Source organism: Rhineura floridana, chromosome 16 (assembly GCF_030035675.1).
Source record: "Rhineura floridana isolate rRhiFlo1 chromosome 16, rRhiFlo1.hap2, whole genome shotgun sequence".
NCBI classification, from domain to species: domain Eukaryota; kingdom Metazoa; phylum Chordata; class Lepidosauria; order Squamata; family Rhineuridae; genus Rhineura; species Rhineura floridana.
The window spans coordinates 6,385,427-6,400,819 of record NC_084495.1 but is presented as its reverse complement, the minus strand read 5'-3'; the positions used below and the strand labels follow the sequence as shown (position 1 = coordinate 6,400,819).

General features: G+C 44.6%; 1 protein-coding gene across 4 annotated transcripts in view; it reads left to right on the top strand.

Moving 5' to 3' along the window:
• LOC133371517 (hephaestin-like) overlaps positions 1–6,762 on the top strand; it is an 82,972-nt gene extending 76,210 nt beyond the window's left edge. For 3 of the 4 annotated variants that reach the window (XM_061599054.1, XM_061599051.1, XM_061599052.1), the window contains 2 exons: positions 944–976; positions 3,521–5,749. In XM_061599054.1, the coding sequence (XP_061455038.1) occupies positions 944–976; positions 3,521–3,759 (272 nt within the window). In that variant the 3' untranslated portion in view covers positions 3,760–5,749. Of the gene's footprint in view, positions 1–943; positions 977–3,520; positions 5,750–6,566 lie in introns of those variants that run through there. The other variant, XM_061599053.1, reaches the window with a different exon arrangement.
• The last annotated feature ends 8,631 nt before the right edge of the window (positions 6,763–15,393 follow it).

Here is a 15,393-nt window from a genome sequence, read left to right as displayed (position 1 = left end):
GATCTGTGGCTGAGCCAGAATCAATGCCTTCTGAAGGGCAGGGCTCTCCTGCTCATTTCAAGAGGGTCCCAGCCAAATCTCTGACCTCAGCCCAGTCCTAGTCACACGCAACACAGGGATTTTAAATAGGGGCATGGAGCGTTGCCTGAATGAAAAAGATGCATTTTGTCAGTTCAGGCAGGATGTGATGGACGGGCCCTGTCTTGGCTGGTTTGCACACAGGGATTAATGTAAATGGACTGCCTTCAAGTCGATTCCGACTGGTGGTGACCCTATGAAGAGGGTTTTCAGAGGGGGGTTACTATTGCCTCCCTCTGAGGCTGAGAGGCAGTGAATGGCCAAAGGTCACCCAGTGAGCTTCATGGCTATGTGGGGATTCGAACCCTGGTCTCCCAGGTCGTAGTCCAACACCTTAATCACTATGCCACACTGGCTTTCACACAGGGATTATCTCACACTTATTTATTTTATTTTATTTTATTTCGTATCCTCCCACCTTCACCCGAAGGTCCCAGGGTGGGCTACAACAACAAAATATGCAATTAGAAAACAAAACCACTACAACTATTAAAAAGTGGACACAATTAAAACTAAGTCCATATATGAAACAATTAAAAACAATCCCACACATAAAATCCATTGAAAATAGTTCCAACACAGATTTGATGTGTCAGTGTCCCCCGATATGGGTAGGGCTGTAGCTCAGTGCTTAGAGCATCTTCTTTGCTTGCAGCGGGTCACAGGGTTCAATCCCCAATGGCATCTCTGGGGTAGGGCTGCGAATTGTCCCCAGTCTGAAACCCTGGGAATCTGCTGCCAGTCTGTGCAGACAGCCCTGAGCTGGATGGACCTTTGGTCTGACTCAGTATGAGGCCGCTTCCTGAGCTGTCCTTTTGTACCACCCAATAACTTCCTACTAAATTTTGTATTTATTTCCTTTCAGATTCTGTACTTATGAACACCAATTCCTTTACAGGTATGGCTGTCATTTCATCACAGGTTTATATATATCCCTTCTGAGTATTCCTAATTGTTAAGGGCATTCCTGGTGTGAACCCTAGTTCTGCCCACCATTATTCTTGCAATGTTCCTGAAGTTCACCCCATGGTCCAGAGCTGTTGGTTCCCTGCAAACCCTGGCATGCAAACTGGGAGTCAGTCTTGGCTGTGCGCCCTCCCTCCCTCCAGCTACCTTCTTCCATGTTCATTGCAAATTATCTTGTCAGATTTAACCATGACATCAGGTATGGAGCAGGTGGATGTGATTTGGGGAAAACAACCCCACAGGACATTTAGGATCCCTTCTGGGCCTAATGTGGCCCTTGGGCAAGAGGCTCCCCAATGCTCACCTAAAAGAACCAGAGACTTTGGCTGTGGGCAAACTAGTCACCTACAGCAAAGCTTTTCTATTGGCTACACCTGGAGGGGCAATGGGCTGATCTGCTAATCAGCTGAGAAAACTATAAAAAAACCCCACTCAAGCTGCTCCCCACCAGGTTTTAGAATAAAAAGGGGCAGAGTTTGAATAGCATCACTTGCCCCTGTTTTCAGAAAAGAAAGGCAGAGATACATTGGAACCAGCACAAGAGTATGTGTGACTCTACCCTTTATTTAAGAGAGTGACAGCCTTCATGGAAGAAGAGTATTGGAGTTTGACACGCACACACATGTATGTATGTATCAGCAGAGTGGAGAAATGAATTGTCTGGTAAGACTGGTGGTTGAAAGAATACAGAAACTTCAAGTTTATTACTCCTCAGCCATTGTGAGTGCAGACATGCAGGTGGCCATTCTGGAGTCACGAGGTTAACCCTGACTCTAACTACGAAGGAGGAAGGAAGGAAAATAATCTACATATCAACTAAAGAAGGAATCAGGGAGGGAAGAACAGGTTGCCTTTCTGTATAGAGCCACATACACACAGGTTCAGTTTACTTGTTACAAACGGTGGTGCTTTACTCCCAACGAAGAGGAACTCCAAACAGATTGTATGTATACCCTTGTTTATGCAGTCAGTTTGTACACTGCACACATCAGAAATGTGCATGCCCTAGGAGCATCAGTCTCTGTTCAGTAAGGAGAGATGGACTTCCTCATAAGGAATATTTTATCTGCCTATCCAAGGGGACTATATCATAGAGGCTTGTGTGTTTCTGAGGGTTTTGCATGCTTATTGAGACACTGCATTAACTAATTTTTTTCATCTCTGACAAAGAGTTTTTCTGTATTAGGTAGTTCTGCTGCATCATTGAGAACCGGAGCCTTTTCAGTTATGCAGTTCATTATATTTAATATAGCAAAATGGTATGAATGCATATACTGCAATCCGTATACTCAAGGCAGAGAGAGAGCAAGCATGTGTCTCCCAGAATGGCTTTTCATTCCCAGACCTGGTTTGTGGGGAGCTAGTGTTGCATCTGTGCTGGAACGGGGAGTTTTGGGAGCTGCCTGTCATCGTGCCTAGAGGCTGTTGGAGATTTATTAGCATGTCAGCCAACCCATTCACAAGACCACTTCAGTTGTGGTGTCAGTTATTTGGCACAAGCAGAGGTGATTGTATAAGAGCAGTGACTCCTACAGAAGCCATGATTCTGCTTGTCTTGTGTTCTGGTCAAATGGTGGGTGCTTCAGTGCCATGCCACACTACCTAGTTTGTGAAGATGTCACTTTGGTCATGAGAGACTTCAGCATGAAGTCCAATAGGAATAATGGCCAGGATAGTCTTCCTCGGTGCCTTGGGAATGGATGTTGGCCTTCCCTTCTTGCAGCAGTGACACTCTGATCAGAATTCCAGTGTGACATGTTCTGGGACACCCCAGCTTCCACCCCCTCTGGTGTACTCCTTAGATGGGAACGGGCATGGTTTAGAACCACATGCAGAAGACCAGCCGGAGACTCTCATTACAAGCACAGAATAACCCACATTATTAAAGCCAGCCTACTGTGTGCTGAAGTGGAAATTGGCCCTAACAGGGAAATGTCATCAGATGCCTATCATTTGTTGGGATGCCTGTTGCTAAGAAATAATATTCAGAAAATCCTTTTTCTATAGAATAAGCATTTTGACTCTCCAAGTCCTATGTTGGCTTAGCTACCAATAGCATCAAAAAAATCCAAGACAGATGCCAAAGAACACTTTCTTTTCCTTCTCCAGTGTGGAGGGAACTTTCTTCCACTTTGGAAAGTCTGATATCCTCCCGGGAAATTACTACTGGGGGAAATTTAATTATTTGATTAAATATTCTCCCCCAGCTCAAAATCTCCCCAAATGTAGAAAGCTAGAACATAATGAAAAAGAGTTCTCTTCCAGCTATCCACCTGCAGGGAGCTTTTGAACAACACGTAGCATGACAGTCCTACAAGGACTTGCCACATTTTTTCTGGAACATTTGAATTGACTCTATACTCTGATAGAAGAGCAGAATGGCTATTCGCTGCTGCTGTTCCCAAGTCTTAACTCCCTTATACAGCTTCATTTCCTTTTTCTAACATGGGATTTTTCATTCTCCACTTGTTCTCAGAGAGACCTCTAGAAGATGAAGACAACCACCATGCTGTCATTTTGTTTGGATCAAAGCTGGCACATGGGCAAGTAGAAGCAATGATTATTCTCCTTGCAGTGTCTGGGATTGTGCTGTTCCTTGTTGCCAGCACCTTTCTGGGAGTGATCATTTACCTCCAGAGGCAGAAGAGGCTGAGGCGCAACAGGCGGTCCATATTGGATGAAGGGTTCAAACTTATGGCTACAAAAAACCTATAGCATTTGGAGAGGAGCAGAGGAGTTTTCTTTGGTTTTCATTATTTGTGCACAGGGGGAAATATCTTGGAATGCCTTTTGCAAAACAAAGACAAGATCACTTTGGGAGCAATGTTTCAAAACCACCAACTATATCATCCGCTTAGGAAAGCTCAAAAAGAAACATTGCCAGCAAGCACCACCAAGTGTTATCATCCAATGTCCACGACTTTCTACTTTCTGATCAATTGCCACAGATCAAATTGGGATCCCTGAGCTCTATTCAGAATGGCTGGTTAGGGGATAGAATGGCAAGCAGTTCCAGGTGGGACACTTACACAAGAGCCTGGAATCTTCCTGGCCTAATACCTAGGGAGTCAGCTAATGCCCCAGGACCAACGTGCAGCCCCTTTCTCATACAGGCATACCCCGCTTAACGTCGCTTCACTTAACGTCGCCTCCCTATAACAGACATGCTCCATACGCCACCCTACCCCGCTTAACGTACGCGTGCTTCGCAATTACGGGCACTTAATGGCATGACGCCGCTGCCATCTAGTGGCGATTTCAGTGCAGTACATGCATAGATAATTGCTTCACTTTAAGTACATTTTCACTTTACATGCACACTCTGGGCCCATTGCGTATGTTAAAGCAGGGTATGCCTGTGTAAAGCTCTCAGATCTGCTGCACTCGCTTGCTCTTTGACCTCAGGGAAGCCACGCAGCTGCTCTCTCCTTCTGCCACCAGGCTGCTACTTTCAGATGATCTATTAGACTTCTACCTCTCCCAAGCGGACTGGACATATCAGCCAAGTGAAGAGAAACAGCAGATGTGGAAAAGACTCTTCTCAGGGCAGGGGGCAAGCAAATACTCTCCCGCATTGTGTGTCCACAGCAAATTCATCTCCCCGCTTAGATCTGCTTCTATCACCTCATCCGCCAACAAACAAGGCAACCTTGCAGTGCAGCTTCCACTGGTCTCTGCTGAAAAGCAATTCTTCCTAACAGGCCATTGCAATAAAACAGACGTGGATCCTAATTAAATGAAGTGGAGGAATCACTGTTTGGTGCTTGTGGGTATATAGACATTGGGGAGGGGGGAGATGAAGAAAATACACATTAATTAGCTGTTATAAGTAGCAGGAGGGATGCAGCAACAGGCTCGCCTCAGGCGCGCATCTGGGTGGGGCCAGTGGCTGTGACTCTGACTTGTGTGTGGTAGACTACACTCCAGCCACACAAAAGCCAGAGGTTGCTATGCACACGGACATCCACCCTGGAAAGCCAGAGGCATTATTTCAGCTCAAGGACACATTTCAGCCAGGCAAAATCACACAAGGAGGGCCAGTGAGGAGTATGTCCTGGGGAGAGTCCCGGGGGCCTGAGATAGAGGCCACATCTGGCACCCTTTCATTTGCTGCAGCAAAACCCACCAAGAGTCATATTTATTTCTATTTTTTTATTTGTAGCATTTGTCATGCCAGCTTGCCAGCCTTACCCTGGCCTGCAGTTAAAATGGCTAACTCCCAAAGCCTTATGGGGAATTCTTCCCCTTGACATCTTCCTTGTTAGCATGCTAGCAAGCAGTTAAATCTTTGATGTTCTTTCATCACTGTGACTTGGTAATTTTTATAACACAGCTGTACCCGCTTACAGTAATTTTGTTTTGTCATCCCTTTGATGAAAATGTTAATTGGTTAATTGTCTCCGGCTGGGAGGGAATTTTCCTCCATAAGAGGAGGCTCAGAACTCTGGGTTTGTGTCCCACTTCGGAGCACCACCTTGCCTATGGTGATGGTCTGTTGTGGCTCCATTTACATCTTGACTTGCAACTCCCTGAGGGGAAGAAGACTATTCATTGAGAGATCCTATGGTCTTGTAAGTATAGCTAGGCAAACAGCTTTGTTATTTTGATTTGTGCCAAGAAACTTTCCTTTACCTTTGTTACTAAACACCTTACCCGTTTGGGTGTATGGTTTTAGGATTCAGTTTGCTGCTACAAATTATTTGTGTGTACCTTTTTGCTTTTTGTAACCTTTTTATGCTTTTCTTATTTTCTTTTTACTAAACTTTAGTTACTTTAAACCAGCGTGTGTTTATTCCAGAGAAAGGGGTCAGTTCCTAAATTCAGTCCTTGCCATTTGACCACAACTACCGTGTAACAGAGAAACGTTTTTACCTAAGACTTCAGAAGAGGCCAGGAGTGTATCTAGACTCTGGTCCTGAGAGCCTCAGGTGTTTAAGTGGGCTCTGGGGTTCCCTTCGCCCCAGAGTAGCTAACCAGTTGAAGGGTGGTGGCAGTACTACCTTGCAGGGTTGGTGTTGACGTGCACAACCTTGGCAAACCAGGATTTGCTGGGATCAATTGCCCAAGGCCGGGGATTGACTCCTAGGACAGTGAGAGCAGACGGGGAAGAGCTCCCCGCTTTCACTATAGCATTAACAAACCAGCCCTTCACAAAATAGGTTTTATGAAGTGGTCTGTTATCCACAAAAGCTTTTGTTGTTGTTGTTATATGCCTTCAAGTCGATTATAACTTATGGCGACCCTATGAATCACCGACCTCCAACAGCATCTGTTATAAACCACCCGGTTCAGATCTTGTAAGTTCAGGTCTGTGGCTTCCTTTATGGAATCAATCTATCTCTTGTTTGGCCTTCCTCTTTTTCTACTCCCTGCTGTTTTTCCCAGCATTATTGTCTTTTCTAATGAATCATGTCTTCTCATGATGTGTCCAAAGTATGATAACCTCAGTTTCATCATTTTAGCTTCTAGGGATAGTTCTGGTTTAATTTGTTCTAACACCCAATTATTTGTCTTTTTTGCAGTCCGTGGTATGCACAAAGCTCTCCTCCAACACCACATTTCAGATGAGTTAATCTTTCTCTTATCCACTTTTTTCACTGTCCAACTTTCACATCCATACATAGAGATCGGAAATACCATGGTCTGAATGATCCTGGCTTTGGTGTTCAGTGATACATCTTTGCATTTGAGGACCTTTCCTAGTTCTCTCATAGCTGCCCTCCCCAGTCCTAGCCTTCTTCTGATTTCTTGACTATGTTCTCCATGTTGGTTAATGACTGTGCCGAGGTATTAATGATCCTTGACAAGTTCAATGTCCTCATTGTCTGTCATACTAAATGTGTTAGTCTTTAAGGGGCCACTAGAGTCTTGTTTTTCCTTTGAAGCTCTGTGCACCTCAGCAATCGGGTGGATCCTGAAAGGGGCAATGAGGCGCAGAAGTACAAAAGAGCTCAGATGAGGCTGAGCTCTCCTCGGACCTGGTGCTCTGTCCAGGGTCCTGAAACACCTGCTCCAGACTGTCTTTTTTCCCCCTGGAGTCTTGATCAAGAGTTGAACCCTTGCGTGTCCTCTTTCTCTGTCAACTTTTGACCTGCCAATGGCCTCTGCCTTGCAGCTGAATTTCTGAACGGACTCCAACATTGTTTTCAAAGTGACCGGTGGAACTCTCATCTACTAGTGATATTCAGCATATAATGTCCCATTCATACATGCAAGTGATCACTTGATGTTGCACACTTGTGTGTCACAGCCCATAAAAAGGAAAAGTCTCAACGAATTTAATCTGTCAGCACAACAGTAGCTCTTTGGTGGTCTCCTTAGCTCTCCAAATGGCACCTGATCCAGGGACACAATCTTCAGCGCAATAGCACCAAAACCTTTTAATTAAGGGTAAATTCTTTCAATGGGGCTTTATCTCTTCTTGGGACCCACTTGTTAACCTCTCTGGCCATTGCTCAGTAAATGACTCCTCCTTAGCCCCTTATTCTGTGTTGTTGCCAACTCAAGTCCCAGGCTGTGGTCTGAAGGCACATGAGGCCAGCACCCTCTGGTTGGTGCCTGGATGGGAGACTGTCTGGAAACCATATGTAAGCCACCTTGGGTTTCTATCATGGAAAGAAAGGTGCGGTAGAAATGTAATAAAATAGTAAGTTGGATTCACTCAACCATTTTCTGCACGCACTTAAATGTATCTGGAAATGTACTTGAAACAGCTGTACAGACTGGTTTTCTGCTTGCGGTGCACCAGCCATATGTATGTGCCACTGTGGATGAGATCCATCTTCTTGTAGGCTTGAGGTAAGCCATATTGGCTTTTATGGGATGCAAAAGGCCAGTCCTGTCACGTGAAGCTGCCTGCCCAACAGCTGGCTCAGTACAGGAACGACTGCAGGCACAATTTCAAGTGCAAGTGAATTACCAGTGGGTGCCACATGTGCTGTTAATAATTCAGCAGTCTTGGTGAGCACCATTATCTGCATTTAACTGCTGCTGATCTCAAACCAATCACTTTGGAGAGTTTTTTGGCCTAAGGGTCTAAATGACTGCAGTAACATTAAGCAATTGTTACAATGCTATATGCAAACATTATTGTGATGTTTTGGACAAGGTTAGTTGGGTGCGGGAGTCTTAAGTTTAAATTCCTACTCTCAGTGAGTCTTGGCCAAGTTGACATCTCTCATCTTAAGCTACCTCACAGGGTTGGTGTGAGGCTGAAATGAAATAAGGGCTATTGTGTCTGGCCTTGTCAACTTGGGACGTAACATGTAAGAAATCTAAATGAATAAAAAAATAGTTCCCCTCTATTCTTCACTGGTTAGGCCTCATCTTGAGTACTGCATCCAGTTCTGGACACCACAGTTTAAGAAGGATGCAGGCAAACTGGTTCAGAGGAGGGCAACGAAGATGATCAAGGGACTGGAAACAAAGCCTTTTGCGAAAAGACTGAAAGAAATGGGCATGTTTAGCCTTGAGAAGACTGAGGGGACATATGACAGCACTTGTCACGCAGAGGAGGGCCAAGATCTCTTCTCGATCATCCCAGAGTGGAATAATGGGCTCAAGTTGCAGGAAGCCAGATTTTGGTTGAACATCAGGAAAAACATCCTAACTGTTAGAGAGTTATGACAATGGAACCAATGACCTAGGGAGGTGGTGAGCTTTCCAACCCTGTAGACCTTCAAGAGGTAGCTGGACAGGCACCTGTTAGATTCCTGCACTGAGCAGGGGATGGGACTCGATGGCCTTATAGGTCCCTTCCAACTCTACTATTCTATGGTTCTTTGATTCTATGAAAAGCTGCTTTAAAAGCGTATGTTCAGGGAAGTCAGTCGTAGCTGGATCTGTTTGCAGTCTTTGGAGATGTCAAGTTAAACTATCAATGCAGCCTGCAAGATAGTTCACAGTTTCCCTTAATTGGAGGGGTGTAGCCCTAACCATGGCTTAGTATTGTAGTGTTTGAAGGGGGAGAGATGGAGGGCAGCTTCAGATATCCACAATGTGCCAGGGAAAGCACCTAACCCATACTGGCTAGGGGCCCAGCAGAGCATGTTTCCTTGGGGTAAGGAGGATGAATGCTGGACTCCTTAGATAGTCCTACTAACCATATCAGAAGATATAGTCCATTGCAAGGGGGGCGGGCAGAAAGACTCCTAGCACTGGGATTTCACACTTCAAGGATGGTGGTAACCCCTTGAATAAGCAGAGACTGGGTGAGACATCAAGCAACGCTGATCCACATCCTCCTCTGGAGGAACGGAGGCTTGAGACACTGCAGCCATTTGCCAGAACTAACAAGTTGTCTGAACTAACTGCCCAGGAATTCAATACACACACACACCAGTTTTGCCACAGACTCACCTTGGGTCGGCCATCATATGCTATATGTTAAATAGAAATTTCTTTTGGAAAGTAATTTGCAAGAAAATTCAGTCAAGAACTCAGCCCCAGAGTTTTCTGTAGAAATGATTGATATAATGATGTTTGCTTGCTGAGCACCGTGTTGTACATTAAAATGTTCCTTGGCATACATCTGCAACATTTTCACATTCGCACATCATTCAAACCAGGATGAGAATAAACTATTTTTGCATTTGATTAAATCCTCTGCGGTAATGGAGGAACAGCCTGGCGAGAGACCTGACCAGCTCATAAATATGGAACCAGATTCTACAAGGGAGGCTGGAATTACCAGCCACAGAAGAAACTGGGCAACTTTGTTGCTGTATAATTAACAGTTTGGACTGGGGGGGGGGGCATTAGGTACACAAATGATACAGAAAACATCATAAACAATAGCCTTCCCTAGAACTATTTAATAAAAACCACTGGCTGTTCAGAGGGATTCTGGAACATGAAGTCTGAACCATTTGATAAAAATAATTTTAAATGGAAAGTAGCATTTTGTTGGGTTCAATTATCTGCCTTTACTGACTGGCCAGAAAACCAATCTTGCTGGCAATCCATTTTTTCCACACAAGTGAGCAATTCATTCTGCAGCAGGAGTCCTATGAACTGCATAGGAAGCCAAAGGCTGGAGCTGTGTGTGGTCCTTCAAACATGAAAGAGCCACTTTGGATTATTGCACTCCACATCAATGAACAGCCACCAGCAACTGCAGCCAAACACTCCCAATCCAGCAGTTCATTAGAAACGCGAAGTTATTTTGCCCACAAGGGTTTACTGATTCACTTAAATGGAAGGAGCAGTTAGCAATGACCTACACGCTGGCAACAGGTTCAGCAGGCTCATTTTGACCCTCCCTCCCTTGCCCCACTTCCAGAATCCATTTTGGATCCTGGAGTCCCTCATGTGGCCACTGAATACACCAGAATCCTGAATGTTCTGGCAAAGGAGTTTGCTGCTCTCAAGGTTTCTGTGGTAGGGATCTCCACATACACACAGAGGCCTCCTATGCCAACTGCTGTCCTTGCTCCCAACCAAAGAAGCAGACTCAGGACTTGGAGATGGATTTTTCATAAAGCTTTATTCCATAAGTCAGTACAGAAAGACAGCATCAGGCATTCTAGGCATGATTCAGAACACTAACAGACTAGACATATCTCAGAAACAGACTAGGCATATATCATGATATAAACTACACATGTGGAAGCAACAGCAGGCTGTTGTCACAATACCCTAATCTTATCCACCCATCCTAAATGTAAGAGAGGTGGGCAGGCACATTACTTGTCTGAGCATTCTCTAGTACTTTCTAGCTTTGCTGCAAGTCAAAGGCTTCTAGAAGCAGAGAGCATTTTCTTTAGCTATTGCTGTCTCTTGTCTAATCTGTGTGACCTTACTGAAAGTGTAGTCTCTGACTCTGACATACTACTTTCACTTTGCTCTCTCTGGACTACTCCAGGCTGTTTATTAAGTTTTATCTGTTCAACATCTAGGTCTGGTCTGGGTGCCAGTGAGAATTCTTCTCTTTCTGTCATAGACACAAGGGTGTTATGGGCACCATTAGACTCACCAGAATCAGAGCTACCAGAGATTTCTGGAAACATTTCTCCCGTGTTTTCCCCAACTCCCTCCGTGACATCTGTAACCCACTCTTCATCCTCACAATATTGCCAGAGGTTCTCCTTGGGGCTCATGACAACTGGGGGGGGGGCAACAATGCCATTGCATCTAAACCAAAACAGTGCATTAAAATAGTTAAAGAGTGGAACCTTTAGTCAAGTAGATGTTAACTTTGAGCTATGCAGTTTTCACTATTTTATAACTCTGTTAACTCATTACGACATTCCAGGCTGTTCCCCCCCCCCAATTTATCTGTCAGTTACTGCTTTGGGATTTCAAACAATGCCCACAGCAATGCCCTCAGTGAGAGGGGAGATATGCTGGAAGGCCTTAAAATGGTCGCTTATGCCTTTCGGGCCAGAGAGAGATAGAAGATATTGCTCACTATGTGTTATTTATCGTTCCTATTAGTAGTAGTACTATTTTCATTCAGATTTCTAACCTACCCTTCATCATGAGGTCTCACAGTGGGTTACAATTATTTAAAAATACAATCTTAAAATCAGTTAAAACAAATTACAGTCAAGAGAAATGGATGGTCCTCAAACATAGATCTCAGGTGTCAAAGGCCAAGGAAAAGGGACGTGCCCTAGGGCAATGGTTGCCAACATTTTTGGCTCACAGGCACATTTGGAAACTGGAGAGACTGCTGTGGACACCAAGCACACACTGCCGCCTCTTCTGCTGCTATATTAGAATGCTTCTTTCAGGCCTAATTTCAGAGGGGGGAGGCACAGGGAGGGGACCCTGTGTGCACCAAAGAAGGCTTTTGCTGGTGCACAAGTGCTCTCCAGTGCCACGTTGGTGCCTCCTTCCCCAGGGATTGGTTTTCGAAAGAGATTGAGACATTTTATTTTTTTGGACAGTAGGTATAAAATCTGTTACTTATTTGTCAGTAAGGAATACAGGTATATTACATCTACGGTTTCTGTGTTTGTCTTGCCAGCCTAACAGATCAGAAAAAATGTATCATACGAAATGATGCCTAATGCACTGGGGATCACTTATGCTTAAAAAATACCTTTCACCTTGATTATGTCAGGGGAAGGGGCAATGACCAATGGTTTTTAACAAATAAGTTTGACTGACTGATACGCCATGACATCATGCCAAGGCAGGCTGCCTCTGGGCGTACAGTGTCCTCAAGCCCTTCAGTAGCAAGTACACTGTTGACCAGGAGAGCCCTGCATCCAACCTTTGCTCATTAGATCATGCAAATTGAATCTGGACTAACATTGCCTTCTTCTCAACTATAGTGCAAGCCCAACACATCATTTTTATTTATTAAATTTTATATCCCACCCGTCCTCTGAAATGGAGCCCAGGGCGGCAACATATGGATGTCAGGGATCTGATGTGCATTGAACAGTATCTGATCATATCCCTTCTCCTCTTAGAGTTGGACTGGATTTTGGGGGGCTCTTTGGGCAAGGGTTAGCTGTGGGCCAGCTAGTGGCATTTTGCCCTTTGGTGCATAAAAAAAAAAGACCCATCCTAGGGAATGGATGCTATGCTTTCTCATACCAAACCAGACTCAAAACAGTAAAGATCAAAGCCTGTTCCTTCCAGGCAGCACCTCTCATTTCATACATTTATGAAATTTACATCTCTAGATTGCACCAAAGATTTCTGCTACTAATGTGCATGGGAAAAGATTTCTCATGTGGGGCCCTCAACAGTTTCTGGACTTCAGCAGATGCCTCTCACACCTGATGCCTCCTACTCCCCCCAATGCCAGGTACATGTGCCCTTTCTTAGTGCTAAGTAATGGTTTGCAGTAAAAAGAGTGAAATCATAAAATGTATTATGACCTTTCAAGGAACTGAATCTCTGATTGCATTATATTTGATTGGAATCTTGGCAAATGTCTTGCTTGCTTTGGAGAAACTCATTAGTGGCCTGTTCAACTCTGCATGACCTCTAGTCACAAAACTGGACGTTTAAAGGAACCACACAGGGAAGATTGCAAAGCCCCTTGGAAACCACTTTGCACTGCTCTTTTAAACCTCTGAAATCACAGGGAGGGATAAATAGTTTTCATTGAATAGAAACCACTTCCTCCTCCTTCAGTAGGGTGTGAAGCTGCTTCCAACAGGCTTTCAGTGCTGCGCTTTGAAGTTCTGACAATCGGGACTTCAAAGGGCAGCATCACTTCATGTCACTATGAGGTCAGATGACTGACAGGGGCAGCCCTGCCTACTTGTCAGATTTGACCTGTCAAGGGATGAGGAGAAAATCTGACCCACTGGCAAGAAAAGGTTCCCCATCCCTACTCTAGGGTCTGGGCTGTAACCAAGACTAGTCCTACTCAGAGTAGATCCACTGAAATTAATATACTTCAGTAAGTCTTGCCTACTAACTTCAAGGGGTCTACAATGAATTGGATGAGCACTGACTACAACCCTCTGTATTCAGGACTAAACAAGGACATTATAAAGGAGAGTTTTCCCTAATAGTATCCCTTCATAGATTTCAATCAGCTTTCATCAATATTTTTTTGGAGTAAATTGTCTGGCTGTGCAACACCTGGGTTCCTACTGGGAGGAAGGGTGGGATATAAATCTAATAAATAAATTAACATCTAAAGCAAAATAATAATAAATAAAGCATAATAAATAAATTAACATCTAAAGCAAATGCATATATATGGCCAAAAACTATCTGTTGCCTTTCCAATGAATGAGTTGCTGTGACATCATGGAATGTTCAAAAACATTCCAAATCCTCAGTTGCACGTGTTGGCAATTACAATGCTGGCAGATACTGCCACCAGTAGACATGCTCCCAGATTTTGTTCAGCTGGGAGTATGAGAAGGAAGCATGGTTGCTGGCAAGGTGAAAAAACATTTTAGTCCCAGAACAGAAGCACAATACACATATACAACCCAAGGTAAAAAACTGGTATCTTGGTCACTGCCGTCAGTGCTGGACATAGGAACAACCCCAGAATGCATGTTAAAACCATAAGAAAAGCCTGCTAGATCAAGTCAATGGCCCATCCAGCAACCTGTTCTCACACATGCCATCCTGTCTGTATAAGTGAGCTACCCACATGGCTTTGCTTCTAAAATGGGCGGGGAACCCCTGGCCCTCCAGGTGTTGGTGTGGTTTATTAAATTTATTAGTCGCTTGATACCCAAAGGTCCCCAAGTGACTTACACAATGTTAAAACAAAACAAATAAAACACACTATAAAAATGTAACAACAAACAATATAGCAATAGCACCCCCCACACAGCCACAGGAAGGTCTGGCAGCATATTAAAAACAAAACATCATCTCAATCTATCAAATGACAGGGAGAAAAGATATGTCTTTACCTGGAGCTGAAAAGATGACAACAAAGGCACCAGGCGAATTTCACTGGGGAGCATATTTCACAGATGGGGAGCCACAACTGAAAAGGCTCTCTCCCTTGTCACCACCCTCCAAGCTTCCCTCAAAGGAGGGACCTGGAGAAGGGCCTCAGAGGAAGATCTAAGGGTCTGAGTAGGTTCATATTGTGGTCCTGAGCTGCAAAGAGCTTTATAGGTCAAAACCAGCACTTTGAATTGGGCTCAGAAGCGTATAGGCAGCCAATGCAATTGGAACAGGATAGGTGTTATATGCTCTGCTCACCTTGAACCTGTCAACAATCAGGCAGCTGCATTCTGCATTAAGTAAAGCTTCCAAACCATTTTCAAAGGCAGCCCTACATAGAATGCATTGCAGTAATCCAGCACTGAGGTTACCAGAGCATAGATTACTGTAGCCAGATTTTCCCTGTCCAGATAGGCTCGTTTGGCCACCAGCCAAAGCTGAAGCCACCTGTGCCTGAGGTGACAACAACGGATCCAGGAGAACCTGCAAATTATGAACCTGCTCCTTCAGAGAGAGTGTGACCCCATATAGATCAGGCCGCACACCACTTAGCCAGTCAGAGGAACCACCCACCAACAGGATCTCAGTCTTGTCTGGATTAAGCTTCAGTTTATTGGCCCTCTCATTCCCTCCACTAACGCAACCAAGCACTGATTCAGCACATCCACTGCCTCACCTGCAGAAGATGAAAAGGCGAAATAGAGCTGTGTGTCATCAGCATACTGATGACAACGCACTCCAAAACTCTGTATGAACCCATTCAGTGGTTTCATGTAAATGATAAACATGGGGGACAGAACCCACCCCTGCAGGACTCCATACTGGAGAACCCATAGAGGCGAGCAACACTCATCAAGAACCACCTTCTGAAACTGGCCATCCAAGTAAGAATGGAACCACAGCAATGCAGCGCCCGCAGTACCTAACTCGGACAGTCACTCCAGAAGATACCATGAAAAGCAGCTG